The sequence below is a fragment of the Carassius auratus genome, chromosome 40 (genome assembly GCF_003368295.1).
Source record: "Carassius auratus strain Wakin chromosome 40, ASM336829v1, whole genome shotgun sequence".
Taxonomy (NCBI): Eukaryota; Metazoa; Chordata; class Actinopteri; order Cypriniformes; family Cyprinidae; genus Carassius; species Carassius auratus.
In genome coordinates, this window is record NC_039282.1 from 17,102,082 (window position 1) to 17,122,347 (window position 20,266).

General features: G+C 41.7%; 1 protein-coding gene across 1 annotated transcript in view; it reads left to right on the forward strand.

Moving 5' to 3' along the window:
• LOC113058728 (sodium channel subunit beta-2-like) overlaps positions 1-18,157 on the forward strand; it is a 22,115-nt gene extending 3,958 nt beyond the window's left edge. Inside the window, exons 2-6 of the mRNA XM_026226899.1 lie at positions 12,464-12,630; positions 12,759-12,969; positions 16,482-16,677; positions 16,759-16,826; positions 17,243-18,157. Of these exons, the coding sequence (XP_026082684.1) occupies positions 12,464-12,630; positions 12,759-12,969; positions 16,482-16,677; positions 16,759-16,768 (584 nt within the window). The 3' untranslated portion in view covers positions 16,769-16,826; positions 17,243-18,157. The remainder of the gene's footprint in view (positions 1-12,463; positions 12,631-12,758; positions 12,970-16,481; positions 16,678-16,758; positions 16,827-17,242) is intronic.
• The last annotated feature ends 2,109 nt before the right edge of the window (positions 18,158-20,266 follow it).

Here is a 20,266-nt window from a genome sequence, read left to right on the forward strand (position 1 = left end):
TATATAGCTCTTTCAACAGACCACATGGCCATCCAAAGCGCTTTACAATTTGCCTCACATTGGGGGGACATTGGGGTCTTGCTCAAGGACACCTTGACACTTGGTCAGGTGGAAACAGGGATTGAACCACCAACCTTCTGGTTTGTAGACAACCTACATGAACCAAGAAAGAGATGAGAGAAAGAAGTGAGGAAGCCAGCATCCGAGTTGGCAGAGAAAATTTATGCTTGATGCAGGTGCCTGGCCTAGGAACTGAGGGAGGAGAAAATAGAAAAACAAAACACTGGAGGAAACAACAAAAACCTGACAGGGAGCCAACAATGTCATGACTAGACGGAGCTGCTGAGCAATGGCTAACTAGTGAGCCAGTGCACCAAAGACAGGAATAAATAAAGCGAGACATGAACAAAGGTTAGATTTAGATCAGCAGAATCAAACAATTAAGTGTAGTGAGGGTGGTAACGAGAGGGGAGGATGGCCACAGATAGATACAGAACAGTACCCCCCCCCCCCCGGACAGACACCACCAGGTGCCGTAGGAAGGGGCTCACCTTGCCGACAGAAGTCCTCGATCAGTGTCTGATCTAAAATGTCCCGGGCCGGAATCCAACTCCTCTCCTCCGGACCATAGCCCTCCCAATCCACAAGATATTGAAAGCCCCGATCCCTACCTCTGACATCTATCAACTTCCGCAAAGTATAGACCGGGGACCCATACACTAGATGGGGGGTTGGGCTGGGGCAGAGGGAACAAGAGAGGAATACAACACAGTTTTAACCCTTGAGACATGGAAAACAGTGTGCACCCGGCCAAGCATGATAGGAAGCTTGAGGCGCACCGCCGCCGGACTCAGGACCTTGGTGATCCGGTATGGGCTGGGGCAGAGGGAACATACCTGTTGCAGAGACCAGAAGGGAATTATGAGCGTATTCTACCCAGGACAGCTGTTGGCACAGGAGCTCGGATTGTGGGATGCTAGGCAGTGAAGAGTATGGTGGGAACAAACAGACTACCTGCTGGGACACCCTTCGGAACAGGGCTTTTAAAGTAAAACCTCCTCTACTTGTATTTCAATGCCCCAGGAGAAGGATGTCACCACCACTTTTTTGGGAAAAATAGTGTCTACTGACTCTTCCTCCCCAGGGGCCTAGAACAGATGGGAAAGAGCATCGGGCATAACATTTTTGGACATGGGCCTGTAGGACAGGGTGAAATTGAACCGGCCAAAGAAGAGGGCCAAGCGAGCCTGTCGGGAGTTCAGCCTCCTGGCTGAAGGGATATATTCAAGGTTTTTATGATCCGTTCAGACCAGGAAGGGCTGAGCTGCACCCTCCAACCAGTGACACCACTCCCCCAATGCCAGCCTGACCGCCAAAAACGTAAAACATATGCAATAATTCAGTTCTGGAGGACTCAGGTAGTAGTAGAAGAAAGCACAGGGATCCCCCTTTACATCCAGGTGCGACCGCTGTGATAGGACCATGCCTACACCGACATCGGAGGCATCCACATCAACAATGAATTTACATTTATGATCTGGCATAGACAAGACAGGAACAGAGATAAACTGGGACTTTAATTTATCAAAGGCTTCCTGTGGCCCTTGCCCTTACCTTACAGGGGTCCGCTTTGATCTCTCCCGCAGAAATAATGAACCTCAAAAAACAGAACTGACTGGGCATGGAAGACACACTTCTCTGCCTTGACATAAACCTGGTTCTCCAGCAGCCGCTGTAGCACCTGGTGAACATGCTGAGTGTGTACCTGCAGAGATGGAGAAGATATCAAGATATTGTCAAGATACACAAAGACAAAGCGATTCACCATGTCTCTGAACACATGGTTAACCAGGGCTTGGAAAACAGCTGGGGCATTGGTCAAACTAAATGGAAGGACCCGGGACTCAGAGTGTCCCGTGGGTGTGTTGAAAGCTGTCTTCCACTCATCCCCCTCACGTGTGCAAATCAGGTGGTAGGCATTCCGGAGGTCAAGTTTGGTGAAGACCTTGGCTCCCTGCAAAAGCTCAAAGGCAGACAACATAAGAAGCAAGGGGTACCTTTTCTTTATAGTGATGTCATTCAGGCCTCAATAATCTATACAGGGACACAGGGAGTCATCCTTCTTCTTGACAAAGAAGAACCTGGTGCCTGCAGGCACTCCTCAAGTGCATATGTGCCTGGCTGTAGGGCAAACACCATGGAACACGGGGACAAGAAGGCCCAGCAGAAGTTGGGGTCTCCATCATAGGGCAGTGGATTATTGCAACAGGCCTCAGGCTCATGGCAAGGAATTGAATGAACTGGTCGACCCTGCGCAGCTTCTCACTGCAGCTCTTGGATACGAATGGTAAGCTCAGCTACCTGAGCCCCTTTCACACTGCACGTCGGACCCGCAATATTTCCGGAACATTGCCGGGCCGCCTTCTGTGTGAAAGCAACCACGTCCCGGGACTGATTACCGAATTGAACCCGGGACGAGCGCTGTGTGAACAAAAGCCAGATCTAATTCCGTATCGAAGTAATGCGCGACTCTTTTACCGGCTGTTTTGAAGGAAGATCTACGTTCGCGGCGAAAACATATGTGCAAACTGTAATGAAGCAGAGTGTTCCTTGAAGATCCCGTAACGACGCGTGACATTAGCTCGTGACATGTAATGTACGAGTCGACAATGCTAGGCACGTTATACTTTCACTGAAGCAAGCAAACGATCTCGGCGTCAGCGCGGAAAGCGAGGAACTAACTTGAAGTGTGTGAAAGCACGCACATATACCGTGTCATCACTTGCAGTGTGAAAGTGCCAAATCTAGCGACCAGGGAACAATTGCAGGAACACTTTACCCCTGTATTTGCCGGAATGGCAGTGTGAAAGGAGCTCTGGTTAGCCAGGAACTCCACCTCCACCTCTGGGCCTGCTGTGTCCATCTTGGCTAGATCGATCTGTCAGGCTAACAACACAGACACAGATGCAGGATTCAGCAAGAGACCCATTTATTTTTTAAGTCCAAAAAAACAGCCGGGGAATTAGGAGAAATAGTCCAACAGAAACAATGGGCCACTAAAATGTCCTTCCAATAAACACCCGGCAGAGGGCCCTCAACGGCGCGGCTGCTTGGAATTCAGCGAACAGAGATGAGATGAAGAAATGAAGAAGCCGGTGTCCGAGTGGGTCGAGAAAACTTCTGTGGGATGCAAGTGCCTGTCCTAAGAACCAGGGGAGGAAAATAGAAAAAAACAAAACATGGGAGGAAACAGCAAAAACCTGACAGGGAGCCAACAAAGTCACGACTAGACGGAACATCTGAGCAATGGCTAACTAGCGAATAATAATCTGGCATCGTTGGGAACCAAAGAGGGGAATAAATGGAGAGAGAGATGAATGAACATTAGATTCATGTCAGCAGAATCAAACAATTAAGAGTAGTGCAGGTGGTAACGAAAGGGGAGGAACGCCACAGAAGAGTGCATGGCGAACGATCAAAACAAAACACCATGTGCTCACAACATGCAGATAGATACAATAGAAGGACAGGGTAATCAACCCAAGGACATGACAACATCATAATTTAGAAATCCCACATTAATATGAGCGAGGAGTGAGCTGAAGAGTAAAACATCCCACATGTTTATATAACACACATGTTAAACATGTATATCACACACACACACACACACACACACACACACACACACACACACACACACACACACACACATTAACTTTGTAAACACTTTAGAATAAGGTTCCATTAGTTATTGTTAATGTATTAAAGGGATAGTTAACCAAAAAAAATTAATTATGTCATTAATGACCCTCATGTCGTTCCAAACCCGTAAAACCTCCGTTCATCTTCAGAAAACAGTTTAAGCTATTTTAGATTTAGTCTGAGAGCTGTCTGTCCCTCCATTTAAAACTTAGGTATGGTAAACTGTCCATGTCAGTAAACAGTATACTGTCCAAACATCATCAAAGTAGTCCATGTGACATCAGAGGGTCAGTTAGAATTTGTTGAATCATCAAAAATAGATTTTGGTCCAAATTAACAAAATATATGACTTTATTCAGCATTGTCTTCTCTTCCGGGTCTGTTGTGAGTGTGTTCAAGTGTAGTGATATCCAGTTCGTGAACTAATCATTTGATTTAATCGGTTCTTCTTGAACCAGTTCACCAAATCGAACTGAATCATTTGAAATGGTTCGTGTCTCCAGTAAGCATTAATCCACAAATGACTTAAACTGTGAAATTTTTTAACGTGGCTGACACTTTTTTTATTATTCTTTTTTTTTGTTTATGGAATAAAACATCAACAATAAAAACAACTAACTAGGTTAGCTGATGTCAATAGATATCAATTTTGGTTAATACTTCCTCCGACAAACAGATGTTTTGAGACCTATTTTGCAGTTTGCAAACAAATAATTTCTGTAAAGCTGTTTTGAAACAATATGCATTGTGAAACTTGCTATACAAAAACTGAAATTGAAATTTAAAGCTATATGATAAACAAGTTAGATCAAAAGGATTCTTAAAATAGTAATCAAAAAGTAGTCAGATTGTATTCCCTAAAATGTGTAATCTAATAGATTACTGACTGTAGTTTTGAATCAGAAATGGATTTCAATTTGTAAGTAATCTCCCCATGTATGTATTCGTGTGTGTATTATTTTATTATTAGTTTTTACCTGAATATACAACTCCACAATGAACCTTGTTCACATTTCTTCTTTTACCACAACCTTGAGAGCAGAACAAAGAGGACACAGATAAGGATGGGGTTTGTAAGGGAAAGGGGTGTCACGACACACCGGTATTGACCATAACCGTGATATTCAAAGCAACAATTATCGATATCATGTAAAATTACTGTGTGATGATATACCGGTATTAGCAATAACTGCAATATTTAAAATGAACAGCTCTCTTATGATAACACCACACGTAAATACTCAGGCGCCAGAACCCGGTTTAACTCCCGGGTGGCAGTATTGTGCCTTAACACTGACACCTGTCAAACAATAAGAAGACGTAGCGCTTGCAGCTAATCTGAGGTGAGCCGTGTTCATCAGAGTAAGTTGCCATTATTTTACTAGTCATAGAATGGGAAACTTTATATTAACCTGTTAACAGTGGTTTTCTGTGTTCATATATTTAAGTAAAGGGTGATTATTTTAATAAGTATCATGTTTTCTTTACTCATCTTGTTTTTGTATTTGCAATTGATACCGCCTGTGCATAGTCACACTTTATTTACTTGCTCAAAACTATTAACTGTTACACAACTAAAACTGATCTTGAAAAACTGAGGGACCACATTGCTACATTTTCTTTGTAAAATGTCAAGTTGGACGCAGTGCCGTGAACTTAATGTCCCATCCGTGGTCATTCTCCAATAAGGTTCATTAGTTAACATTAGTTAACATATGTAAATAACATAAATAATAATGAACAATATAACGACACCATTTATTTATCTTAGTTAATTAAATTTCAGCGTTGTGAACTAATATGAACAATGAATGGCTTGATTTTTATTAACAAATATTAATATAAATTGTAATTGTATGTATTGTTTATTGTTCATTTGTGATAGTTAATACATTAATGATAACAAATGACATGTTATTGTAAATTGTTACCATTAATATTTATTCATCATACTGTTGAACTTGACAGTATTTTCTTGTTATTGCATACAAGTTTCAAAGAAGACGGAGAAAGCCATAGTCTTGTGCCCTGCGCTTATCAGTATCCTTATGTTTCCTTATTAGTAAAACTCAATAAACAAAGTAAAAAATTTATTGACTGATATCTTTTTTACCTCCAAGGTTTCTATAGATATCAAGATATATTGATATTAATAATTCTTATGGCCACAATAACCATGATATGAAGTCTAATACCGTGACAGCCCTGGTCAGGGACTGTTGTTTAAGAGAGGATGAGAGAGAGCTACACTGCAGTATTCTATGCCTATATCACTCTGAACTGGTGAATATTGGTACATGTCCATCAAATCAGTACCCCATGAGTGGGCTAGAAACGTCAATGATAGTCAGACCCCTTGTTTTCATGCTTATACACCAAAATATTCACGAACAAGAGTTAACAGATAAACTCAAGATTTATTGTTACCTTCAAACTACAATAATTTGACTATTATTTACTGATTCTTCTGAAACAAATTCATGCATTCATTAATTAAATGGGCATGGGGTATGTGAAGGAGTTTTAAAGCGTCTCTGCTGTGGTACAGACTGCAGAGAGAAACGGACTAAATATACATGAAGCTAAAAGGGTGGGTGGAGACGACATTGACGTAGTGCCCGTATTGAGTCACACGTCCGGGCAGAGTGCTGACTCTGCGTGTGTGTGTGTGGGTGTGTGTGTGTGTGTGTGTGTGTGTGTGTGGTGTCACATGTGACATGATGCAGTACTGCATCATTTGTAGCACAAATAACATCTGTGTAGTAAAAATTTTGCCTAGTAAGCACGCTCTATTTAACACACTATAAATCATAATATTTACTGAAGCTATTCATATATGTGTGTGTGTGTGTGTGTGTGTGTGTGTTTTCTGAAAACGGATGCTCTAGTTCTTGCTCTCTCTCTCCATGATGACACATGATTTTTCTAAGGGAGGGGGTCGGACTAAACTGCAGCACTTTGAGGTGGGGGTGGGGCAGGGGGTGGAAGGGTGTGATGAAGTTGCGGCTACTACTGCAGAGAGCTGAGCCAATAAAGCATAACTGCTGCAGCACTGGGAACCTGTCCAGAAACACAAAATTCCCGACTGCAGGGGGAGGAAATGGTGCAGAGGTTGAGAAATAAACATTTAGACAACATGATACATTTTTTTGGCAATTCATTATCATACCAATAACAATCCAACTTAAATTGTACATTTAATACAGACAAAGATTAAGAATAATTTATTTACATTGAACTTGGAAACACTGGGGAAAATACTTAATACTTAAGACTTTGTAAACTCATATCGCTCAGGATAGAATGACATTAATAACTTGATAAATATTACAATCTTTTACATTTATTGGGATTCCAAAGTTTGAAACTGGTCTCAGGTTACATATGTAACCATAGTTCCCCGAGTAGGGAACGAGACACTGCGTCCTCTAGGGAGCACTTTTGGGAACACCTCGTCGTGACGTGTCTGAAGCATACATTGAAAAAACATCAACTTGTTGGCCGGCGACAGCCTCCGACGTCACTACCGGCGCGACTATAAATCAGCACCGGGAGAGCACGTCATTATCTTCTTCGTCTGAAGCTTGCGTCCGAAGCATGGCAGGGAGCTAGAGGATGCAGTGTCTCGCTCCCTACTCAGGGAACTAGTTACATAAGTAACCTGAGACCATTCCCTTTCGAGGGAACTTCGAACTGCGTCCTCTAGAGGGCACTTTGGGGAAAAGTATACCCACGCTGCCATGCTGAGGGGAATGCAGGCCAGAATCATGGTGAGCACTAAGTACCAACTCTACCATTTCCATGGGAGTTGCCCCAGGTAAGTTTAGATGGCTGTCTGTGACAGTACCCCTAACGGCCAAAAGGCCTAAGCTACATACCCAACTTTATTGTTAGGGCCTCGGCCCAGTGTAGAGCTGAAGGTTTGGAATCAGTATAGATTCCTTTAAAGGGATACGGCTTAAGAACCTAGCATTTGTACCAAGTCTTGCCTGTCACACAGGGGCTAACGCTAGCTTACGCATAAGCTTGCTGAAAGAGCTGTCTCAACAGTTCTCTAGTAGCAACACCCTGTTTAGATAGGTATCCAATTATACATAGGTGGAGTGGCGCCCAAGATGAACGGGGCTTTTACCAACTCAAGAAAGGGCAGGAAAGCAACCGAGCGAAGCCCTCACCATATAGGATTTTTTGAAAGAATGCAGAATACTAGCGTGCAAACTTACCACAGTGTGGATTTCAGAAAGTGTGCAAAGACTACACGTGCACACTTACCATAGTATGGATTTTCAAATACTGTTCTAAGGAGGGGCTCTCATGGCACGCCCATAGAGCAGCTCATAGATGGAATGTTGCATCTCAAAACAGTATGATTGAGAGTCATCAACTCGATCTATGGAAACAATACTGGAGCGCTCTGGGGAAAAAGCAGAGAACTCCGTCTCATACGAGAGGAGAACTCCGAGCTCAGAGTAGCACGCTCATAGGCGACCCTTTTATTAGAAAAAGGGGAGCGCTGCTAAGTTACCACGAGAATCACCCAAATAGCCCCTAATGTTGAGGGAAGCGATGCTTGAGGTGTATAAACAAATTCACACTGGCTGAATGGAGCCCAAGGAACCCAGGTCTAATCATCTCAAGAAAGGGAACGAAGCGGAGCGCGTAAACCTTATTCTACAAGATATCCGAAAGTTTGCAGAGTGCGTGCAAACTTACCACTTGTGGATTTTAGAAAGTGCGCAAAGTGTTCTCGTGCACACTGACCACCATGTGGTTTTGAGAAAGTACACAAAGCTTAGCGTGTGTACTTAAAGGTTCCTAAGCATCGCAGAGGTGCTGAATCTCACGGGAGAGGCAAGCTCAATTTTACAAACCTCTGGCGAGGGGAGCATCATCTGAGTCAGCATATACAAGAAGACTTCTGTAACTGCCACCTCCACTTCCTGGTAGATGCAACAGCACCCCTAAGCGGCCAGGAGACCCCTCAGGGTGACCTGGCCAGACATCCATGAAATTCCCTGCAGTGCTGTGCCAGGCCTGATGATCAAGGAGGCTCCCTCAGAAACCTGTGATCTCAGCCGCCTAATAACGGAATATGAAACGGATGGCTGCTGCTGGCGAATGTTTAGCAAACTCTATAACTGAGCACTGCAAAGGAAACTCACAGAGTTTATTAGTAGACACGCAACCACCAGCAATTAAATACACATACGTATATACAGAGAGGGTTACATTTACTCACCCACCCTCCTATGCCGGAGCCCCGCTCAAGGGGCGCCTCCTTTTAGTCTGGACCATCAGTCAGGTGGTTGCTATGGACATAGAACCATAAAAAACATAGGTCCAGCATAGGAGACTGTTATGCGAGAGGTTTTTAGGAAGGGAATTAGGAAGGGGAGGATAAAAGCAGAAGTTAAAAATCCCCAAAGGGAACGAGTAGATACCTCAGTATCACTCCGATTTGGACGAGAACGCTGCCTCGTCTAGATCATACCCCTTAGGTTCTGCTTACCTCCTCGTGACCCATGATTCCTCTAACCCCTGCCCGCAGGTGGGGGAGGAGCGCGAGTTGCGACACTAGCCTTCTGTGCCCATCTTTGATCCTCAGATCGAGACAGACCAGGACCCCTATGTTGTTTGGGCTCAGACCTGGACCTTCATGGAGTGAAGGATCTGAAAGCAGCAGAGCACGCCTTCGTCTCCCTGAACTTCTCAAATCGCCGTCTCAACGGAAATACCAAAAAGTTCAGAAGGCGAAACCTGAGCATCAAGCAGAAAGCATTTTCTTTCCTCCTGATGTCTGTTCATCCACAGATGTCTCTCCGCTGCAAACCATGGCCGCCATAGTCCTGCCCATGGCGGAGGCAGCCTGCTCGGTAGCACGGAGAGAGATCCGTGGTGCGGCGCAGCTCAGCTACCTGATCAGAAAAAGGCCGCTGCCTCTATCCAGGCCTCTTAGCAGATCAGTCTGAAATGCTAGAAGCACCAGCATTGTCTGTAATAAAGCCACAGCCTGACTTGCTACTGCATATGCCTTGCCATTTAAGCAAGATGATTTTCTGAAGGGGATTAGATGGCAAGGAGGGAGATTAGGAGAGGATGTTTTCCCTGCAGAAAGAAAAAAATTTCACAGATAAAAATTATTTATAAATTATTTATAAAATGTTTAGCTCTTTCTACAGGGGGCATTCCCTCCTAGCTGCTTTCGCGCATCACCTCAATGTCGGCAGATTACTTTCATGCCAAAACCGATGGATTGCGAGAAGAAAACCGCATCTTTCATTTCTTTTTAATCTCTGTATGGAGATCATGCACAAATGAAAGGCTCACCTGAGCTGGAGGGCTATGGTCAAAAGGTAACTTTCGCTCAATAACCTCCAACAGCTCTACATACGCAGGGCAGGAAATTTGAGAAGGCTCAGTATCAGCTTCTTCACCATCCTCAAATATCTCCTCCTTTTTCATGGGTAAAAACCTAGCAGAGCACTAACCGCAGTATGAGAAAGTGTTAAAGATATATCATCGACCTCCCAAGTCTCTCTATCTCGTCCGCCGCCCCCCCCCCCTTTTTTTATGAGCGTGAAAGGGAAAGTCCTTCTTTAAACCATTCAGACAGATCCACCTGTATTGTCACGAGCTCATTCTCTTCCACGCCTCAACGTGGACAAATCCTGAACCGCGGGAAGCAGATGGCTTGCCTTTTGTTTCTTTCAGAAGAGAGACGAACGAGAGCGGAGCATTTTCCATTAAAAAAACGCTCACAATGCACGCAGATTGCCTCCTCAAAGACATCACATGCGTGCTCTTCACCCAAACAATTGACGCAGAGATCGCGTGTGTCATCGGGTGTCAAATAACGCCGATGCACACATCGTCTAAACGCTTGCTAGTTGTCGCCATGATAAACAGAGAAAGATCGCCCTTACCGGTTCTTTCAGATGCACGCTTCTAATAAAACAGTCAGTGAAGATGAAGAAGATAATGACGTGCTCTCCCGGTGCTGATTTATAGTCGCGCCGGTAGTGACGTCGGAGGCTGTCGCCGGCCAACAAGTTGGTGTTTTTTCAATGTATGCTTCAGACACGGGTCAAAACGGGGTGTTCCTCGAAGCGCCCCCTAGAGGACGCAGTTCGAAGTTCCCTCGAAAGGGAACTTGAGAGCAAATACGTAGTTAATATTTAAGTGAAGCCTGAATATCAGAATGTTGTTGTTGTTCTTTTTTTTTTTAAAGGGGGGGTGAAATGCTCGTTTTCACTCAATATCCTGTTAATCTTGAGTACCTATAGAGTAGTACTGCATCCTTCATAACTCCAAAAAGTCTTTAGTTTTATTATATTCATAAGAGAAAGATAGTCTGTACCGATTTTTCCCGGAAAAACACGACCGACTGGAGGCGTGATGTGTGGGCAGAGCTAAAGAATCACGAGCGCCAGTAGGCTTTTGCGTTGAGAGCATTTGGAAGCTGTGACATAACGGTGAGGGAAAAACCATCATCCAAAACAAACCATGGCTTACAGTCAGATTCAGCCGTTTATTTATGATCCAGAATCAGATCCCGAGGCTGAAACTGAACGAGAGCAGCAGCAGCAACGACTCGCTCCGAGCGGGGCTCGAACCCGGGTCTCCGGCATGGGAGGGGACGCACTAACAAGGAGGCAGAGATATTTTAAGCAGTTTTACTCACCGCCTGCGGTTCCAACACACGATCGTGCCCCTTTTTCGTTGGGATTGCATCATCCTTAAGAAATAAACGATACGCAAATCCGTCGTCAAACTGGGCCTTGTTTGTAAAACAAGCATCTTCGAAATGCAGGGAACAAACAAAAATACTGGCACAACTCCGTTGATGCTCTGTAAAAATAAACTCCATCCACTGGTCCCTTAATGCAGTTTTTTTTTGGTAATGCAGGGTTGTCTTGCCCTGGCAACCAAAAACACACTTATTGTGTGACTTTTCGCGACGCTCTCGCTCTGATCAGTGAAATGTCTGTGCTCAGCCTCGCTATACGGGAGCACGCGCTCTTCCGGCAGAAGTGTCCTTAAGACCCATATAAGGAAATTCTGCTCCATCTAACGTCACACAGAGCCATACTCGAAAAAAAAACTTTCCGAAACTCGTGACAAACCGGAAGGAGTATTTTTGGAACAAAAATACTCCTTCAAACGTACAACTTAATTTTTGAAACTTTGTCCATGTTTAGCATGGGAATCCAACTCTTTCACAGTGTAAAAACTCAGTATGCATGAAATAGCATTTCACCCCCCCTTTAAGTAATTTTCCTTGTGTTCTCAGATTCTTGCACTGAAATATTTTAAATGTGCAAGATACAAACAGTGAAACAGTTGGAGCAGTCCTGTTATCACTGTATTAAAGTTTAGGGGTCCAAATAATAAGAGTAATAATAATCACAGTTTTCACATAAGAATAAATAAATAAAATAAGCAGCTTAACTATTTTCAACATTGAAAATTATAAAACTTAAACGCTAAATGAAAAGGATGTTCATTTAATAAAAAAAGTAATAAAAAAATAAAAATAAAAAAATTCAAACTATTTAAAATAGAATAAAAATAAATGTTGAAATTTCTGAAAGGAGACAAAAAATTACACACATATATATATATATATATATATATATATATATATATATATATATATATATATATATATATATATATATAAAGACTACTATTCAAAAACCTGCTAGCACTTTACAGAAGTATCTCACCCATAAGATGTGTATATTTGCCTCTCTTGTAGCCTGTCCAGTGAACTCCATGGATGTGCTGGTGCCACCACAGATCTACGCACTCAATGGGACTGATGTCAGAATCCCCTGTGCATTCACCTCATGCTACAAGCTGGACCCCAGCAAATTTGCCATGAACTGGACCTATCAGGAGACAAGCAACAGCACAGAAGAGATGGTGAGAGAAAAACAAAGACTAAACATGCAAATACCATGCTAAAAAACTTACTACTTGAAGTTACATGATTCTCTTGTTTGTTTATCTTTCTCAATCTACCTTCATCCAAAATGTGTTTTTTTTTCAAGTTCATGACCTATAAGAACAAGATAACACCCTTGAAGTCAAGCCGATTTGGAGATCGAGTCATATTTTCTGGAAACCTGGATAAGAACGACCTGACCATCACTGTCTTAGATGTTCAGCTAACGGACGAGGGCATCTACCACTGCTATGTGCGCAACCCTCCAGATCGCATTCAGGGTCACGGCACCATCCAGTTTGTCGTCCTGACTGAATGTAAGGCTTCAGCATGGGCTAAGAAGTTGTACAAACAAAAGTTGTCTGGCCTTCAAGGTTATTTCAGTAGAGGCCATGATGAATGGGGTTTCCTTATTGCAGCTGTTGTTAAGTCTAGAATTAGAATAAAGTGCTGCATTGATGATATCTTTTTGTAGGCCAATACGAGGTTAGCATCACCCAGTTTCCCTCAACAAAAACCCAAATGTCCATTGGCTCTGTGAACAACAAACATTTATGGTTCTTACATGTTTGTTGTTGTTTTTTCACATCATGATAATCTTCACAAATAAACAAATTTTCTGATCAGAAAATCAGAAATCAGAAAGAGCTGTTTGTATGTTTTATATGTTTACTGATACAAAAAAATTATTCTAATAACAGAAGGTTCTATTGCACAGAGACCATAACAACAACACACAGATAATAAGAAATAAAGATATAAGAAATACACACACACACACACAAACACACACACAAATGTGTATTTTACATTTGTGTGTGTGTTTGTGTGTGTGTGTGTGTGTGTGTATATATATATATATATATATATATATATATATATATAATTTGTATGTACAGTTGTGGATACAAATAAGACTGTGGATGCGCTAACTAATTTCTAGGTTTTGGCCTAGAAAAATACATCACTCTATTAATTTGACAAAAACACAAAGGTTTTGTATTCAAAGTTCATCACAATGAAACAACCTTAATTTGCTCAGAAAGATGTAAACAGTTGGTACAGTATGACAGTAGTCAACCTGAAAGAGAAAATTAAGAATACTTAACAATAATATCTGCTCTAACACCCATTCTGGCAACATTGAGAACTCAAGTGTAACTAAAGGTTAGTATGTGATCATTGACCCGGCAGCTAAGCGGTGGTACAGTAACTCTGGCGACGGGACGTGATGTCTCCATTCCATCCTTCAGGGAACAAGGGTTACATATGTAACCAAGACGTTCCCTTTCAGTCGATCAGTCTCGACGTCACGTCGGTAATGACTGATGAATTAGGATCCCTACCAACACACCAAAGGTGCTGCCCCCTCCAGTGCCCTATGTAGGCCTTCTGATCCTTCCTATAATGCAGGCGATAGGATGCGGCAATACACAGAGAAGGTCAACTACAGTTGTTTCTCGCAAATTGCCAATTTGGAAGCGGACACACTGCAGAGTTACCTCCTCCCAGAGGCGATTAAGTGATATTTACTCGTGTGGAGTAACCCAGAGGGGCCCTAGTGCACATGGAAGTCTCTGAGATGGCTCATGGCTGCATCATATAGAGAACATTGGGCACGTATCAGGGCAGGGTCTCAGTATGTGAGAATGTGCCAGAGGAACTAACGGAACCACCGATGTACCCATGGTTGTGCAGCGTGGTGGAACAAATGGGCTCGGGCCCCACGGGTAAACTGCAGGGGTGGGGTGGGTAAAGAAATTGGCACTTTATTTGCGGGGCAGGTTGGGGCGGGTCATTAAAAACAAAATTGTAAAAAAATTATTTATGTTGCGTGCAATTTAGTGATGGAAATTTGTATTCTTTCAAGAGATTCGTTAATTTTCAGTTCGTTCACCCCAATGATTCGTTCAGAGTCAAGAAATTGTACTTTATTTGTGGGGCGGGCTGGTGCGAACCAAATAATTTCTGAAAAGCGGGACCCGTGGGTTGGAAAAAAGTCCGACCCGTGCATCACTAGTTCACAACTGTATTCCTCTTGACCTGGATGGGCTGGGCGTCCTGCCTGTGAACAGCTCAACGACGCTGCCTGGTGGAAAGCTGCTGCTTGGCTGAGAGGGCAGTCGCAGTGGGGTCCCACGATGATGAGCAGGCTGAAGGGCTGTAGCCGGGACGGAAGCAGCAGGTTTCCTCCAATGCAGAATGTGTTTAATCGCTTCCGTTTGCTTCTGTGCCGCACAGAACTGCTGGACGAAGCTCTCAACAGCGTCGCCAAATAAGGCTGGTCTGAAACACATGAGCATTCAGGAACTTAACCTTACAATTCTTCTTCATGTCAGCCAGACACACCTGGACCACTAATGTGGACATCGCACAACCTAGGGACTGTATGGTCACCTTAGTCGCTCGTAGCGCGAGGTCCATTGCAGCACGCAGTTCATGTAGAACTGCCCAGTCATGAATACCCTCATGCAGGTCTTTCAGGGCTTTGGCCTGATGGACCTGCAGTAACACCTTGGCAAGGAGGGCAGATGCCGCCTCCCCAAAAGTTCAGTAATCATTGCAATTTAATGCCTGATGAATACTTACAGGCCTGGAAACACACGTAACCCACAGAGTGATAGCAGCCAGTTGCATGGTGACTGATCGATCCACCAAGGGAATACTTGTGTACCCCAAAGTGACTCCACCATTGAGGTTAGTGAGAGCAGAGGAGCTACAAGATATTGCGAGCTCCTCCATGAAGAATGGTACCGAAGGGTGGTGCTGAGAACCAGGGATGATTCCACATGAGCCCAACATTCTTGGCAGCACAGGAAAGCATAGCCATCATCTCTGGGTCTGGCTCAGACAACGCTGTCACACCCAAAGGGAGCAACGCGGCCAGTTCATCATCCCAAGAGAGAGAGAGAGAGCTCTCGGATGCAGCTATTGACATCTGGTCTCAAGGGGGTAAACCAAATGAAATGGCCGGCTCCCCAAACCAGAACGTCCCTGCGGAGTGCCAGAGGTTGACAAACTCCCTCTTGGGATGCAGCGTCGCCCCGATTGCCAAGACGAACACTGGATTGTGGCAAAGGCAGAGGGAACCCGCAATGTTTGACCTAATGGAGTCTTTCATGAAACTCAGAGATGGTCATATAATAGAACATGCACCATCCACGAATGCTTGCTCAGTGTGCTCAACCCCCAGACACGTGAGACAGTGATCGTGACCATCCCGAGGAACCAGATAGTGACAGCACCCAGAAACGCACTGGTGATAAACCATCTTTAAAAAAGACACAACCACTCGTGTTTCTCTTTTAGAGAAATGCTCTTTGTGCTGAAGCATGCAAGGGAGCTGACCACTGCACACTCATGGTGTGGCTGTCTGCACAACAATGATTTAGGTTCGCCCGTGCTTGTGTAGCGGGGATTAATACAAACTGAACATGCACAAAACTACACGTAATTTTTTATCCATATTATGATTTATTCTTATCAAAGAAGTGAATGACACTTAAAACCTATGCAAGGGGTTCACATTATTTAAACCAGAATATGAAGTCAGGTGATTTTGTGTAAAAAAAATAAGTTTTGATGTCACGGGCCTCATTGTTATGGCAAAACAAATCAATCTCTGGTACGGTGCTTTACTATGAGATTTATTTATTTATTTATTTATTTATTGATAAATAGTTAGCCACTAGAAGTTGATGTCATAACGCCTCAGTCTTGGCTCAGAAATATCTTAATAAATATACATTTACTATTTTTTTTTACTATCTTTTTTTCTTTCTTTTTTTTCATAATACCCTTAACTCATTTTTTGTCTTCCTCTGCCCAGTACCGCCACCTAGAGATTCAACTATTGCTGTCGCCATCGGGGCATCTGTGGGGGGAGTTCTAGCTTTGCTCATTCTGTCCATGGTGGTGGTGAAATGTATTCGCAGACATAAGAACCAGGAGCTGATCTCAGATGAGCAGAAGATGGAAGAAGAGGCCAAACCAAATGGAGAAGGAGGCACCGAAGAAGCAACGAAGTAAGATTTTTTTTTCTTTTTTTCTCGGACCGAAGATTTTCTTCTGTATAAACAAACTGCTTACTTCAAATCTTGAAACAGACAGTCCTAACCTGCCATCTTGGCCCTGGATGCCTAACGGATGGTGGAGCTCCATCCTACACATTCTGGTAAAATTTATGCTAGCAAATGTGTTTTGGTGGTCGTGTGATTGTGGTTGACAGTAGCCCTTTAGTAGTAGAAGTTTTCCATCTAGTCTGTCTTTTATTTACTGTGTTCTGGAACCAAATTTCCTGATTGCTATTAGTATCTTTGTAGTCTTCATTTATATGGTTAGGTTCTGTGGTGTCATTGTTGTGGTGGTTTCATTTTTTTTGTGTATGTTTTTTTTTTTTTTTTTTTTTTTTTTTTTTACATTTGCATAACTGCACATATGACCTGTATTTGCAAAAAGGCTTTTTAAAGTCTTTGATGATTTTTTTATATACTGTACTTTATATATCAATATTAATGTTTTTACTCTAAAATGTCTTGTATATATATTTAAATATATATATATTTAATTGTATTTATTTTTACCTTTCAGAAATGTATGCCTCCTGCATGAAAATATGTAAAAAATATTGGACTCTTCATCCTATAACTGTCTCATTCAACAATACTCGGTTTTCTTGTGTAGCAGTCAAACATGTCATGTTAGAAAGATCTCCACCACAGTCTCATGGTGTCCAGTTACCAGTGAGAAATCGCAAAAGTTGTTAAACTGCCTCTTCAACCTAATATGACATGTTAAGGTTATAACAACTTCCTTCAGAACTCTTAATTTGGACTATTATTTTTTTCCAAAGTCAAGGAATTTCTCTTCACTTTAAGTTCTGCAATATTAGCATTAACAATATTAGCCATCCAGTATTTCTGCTGAGAATTTTCTAAAGATATTCATTTTAAATTATACTGAGTCTTCATTATAACTACCAAAGTATTTTTATCCTTATGGTGTTTATATGTTTTGACAGAAAAATCACTGCCCTCAACATCCTCCTAAGTGGATGTAGAAAACATAACGTGTGTGTTTGTGTGTGTGCCTTCTCATTGTGCCAATTTTCTTCTATTGAGTCTAATAGTGTATGCTGTTTTTACTATCCGGTGTTGGTAGAACAGCAGCATATTAGTCAGGTCCTTGACTATGAGTGTTCAAAATGTATAATTTTCTAGCTTACAGAATATAACACACCTCCAAAACATTCACAATCATTGCATGACAATTTTCTTAAGCATGAAACACAATTAGCACAAAACAAAGAATCAATTTGCACAAGCATCTGGCACATTCCACAAATAGGGCAGGCTTTGCTGTCCCATGACTTAAAAAAAAAAAAAAAAAAAGCTTTAGAGGCACAAATCCAATGTTGTCTCTTGACTTATTAGATACTGTACAGTGTGTATAGAAAAGCTGCCTTTACAATAATCACATTTTCATTATTTAAAAAAAAAAAAATAAGACAGACAGTTTTTCTTTTTTTTTTCTTCTTCTTCTTCTTTTCTCAGCTATATTTACTCAGTAAAACTTATGACATCAAAGTGAAAGATATAACAAAAAAAAAATGTCAGAAATGTTTTTTTTTTTTTTTTGTAATTGAAATATGATTCACTGATTTGGAAAAAAAATATATATATATATATTTTCCTCCTCCTAGAAATTACTTGTAAACTCAATTAGGTATAGCTAATGACCTTCTCAATGGCATACATAGCCATTTGACTTTCAACTGTGATCAGGTGTGGTCATTTTGATCAGCTCAGACTGAAAAGAGTTCTCCTTGTGGATTTCAGTCCTTGGTAGTGTAACTGAAGCAAACAATCAACTGTGCGTGGCAGGGTGCTGTCAAAAGATCTCCAGGGATAAAGTTGTGATAAAGTTGTGGACATGCACAAGTCAGGAGATGGATACAAAAATATTTAAAAGGCTTAATCAGTGCCTAGAAGCACATTCAAGTCAAGTTATTAAGAAGCGGAAGGTATTTGGTACTACACAGACCCTCCCTGGATCAGGACGTCACTCAAAATTGGATGAAAGAGCCAAGAAGAAATTGGTCAGAGAAGCAACCAAGAGGCTTCCTTAACTCTGAAGCAGTTAGGAATGTATGACAAAGAATGGTCATTGTGTGCATGTGACAACAATATCACAAATTATCCACAGATGTGGCCATCCAAATAACAGCTTTCCTCCAGTAAAGAATGGGGGTGGTGATGTCCTGTTATAGGGGTGTTTCTATGCAGCAGGGACTGGAGCACTTTCCAGGATAAAAGGAAAAGCTGATGAGCCAAAATACCGTCAAATTGAGGATAATCTGCTGCCCTCTGCCAGAAAGTTGTCAGTGGGACAATGACCCAAAGCACACAGTCGTTGAAGGAGGAAAGGGTGAATGTCTTCGCATGGCCAAGTCAGAGCCAGATTGAAAATCTGTGAAATGACCTGAAAACTGCAGTCCACAAACCCTCAAATTGAACTGAATTTGAGCAGTTCTGCAAAGAAGAGTGAGCAGCTATTGCAAAGTCTATATGTGCAAAGTTGGTAGAGATGGAGACAAATTCCAACATACTAAAGGCTGTAATTAAAGCAAAAGGTGGTTCAACAAAATATTGACACAAGGGGTTGATCCTTTTTTCAACTCTGTGTGTTTGTTTGTTTGTTCTGACATGTAGGTGTTATATCTTTTACTTGGATGTTATAAGTTAATATAAGTAAAGACAGCTTGCTTAGTTTTTGTACAACAAAAACTGTTTCCATCTTCAGTTCAGGCTGCAAAATAAGAAAATGTGATTATTTTAAAGCGATGTGATTATTCCCTATAACCACTGCATATTTGTTAATATTTACGCTTATTTCCCTATTACCAAATAAATGAAAAATGCAATTTTCAAAACATTTCTTTCACACTTAAACATCATCATTACAGGTGTCATGATCATGTGACAAGTAAAACATTATCTATTTATAGAGAAAAGCAAAAGAACAAACCTATACAGAAATAATAAAATAACAATAATATTTGATTGTTAATATTATTGATTGTGTTTGATAATGTATGTTGTGGTGTATTATTTGGAATGTGTGAATTAATTTTACATGAGTTTCTTCTTGAACATACAAGATGTGAAATGAATTTTTAGTCAGTATTGAATATGACACTTCATATTAGCCTCATAATCAAATTTCACACATAATTGTATCTGTTCCGAAAGATGCTAGGTTTTAAATTTAGGAACAAGCAAATGAAAGATACTGGATTGGAGGATAAAAAAAAAAAAAACTTATATGGCATCATAATGAGTAACTTTGAGTTCAAGGAATTGGGGGGCGGGGGATAATCTAAACAAAACTACAGCTATTAAGTCTAGAATGGGAAATTCTGTTGTTTTATACTGACTTTGTTGGGAATCTATTTTGATAATGAAACACTCGTGATTGTGAACTTTCAGTGGACTTGTAGTAATAGACTGCAGACTGTCTAGTAGATTATGTAGGGAAGGGGCAGGTCCCCTACATACAATCTGCTAAATCTAAACAATTTCAATGAATAACCTAAATAGTATTACAGTATAATTT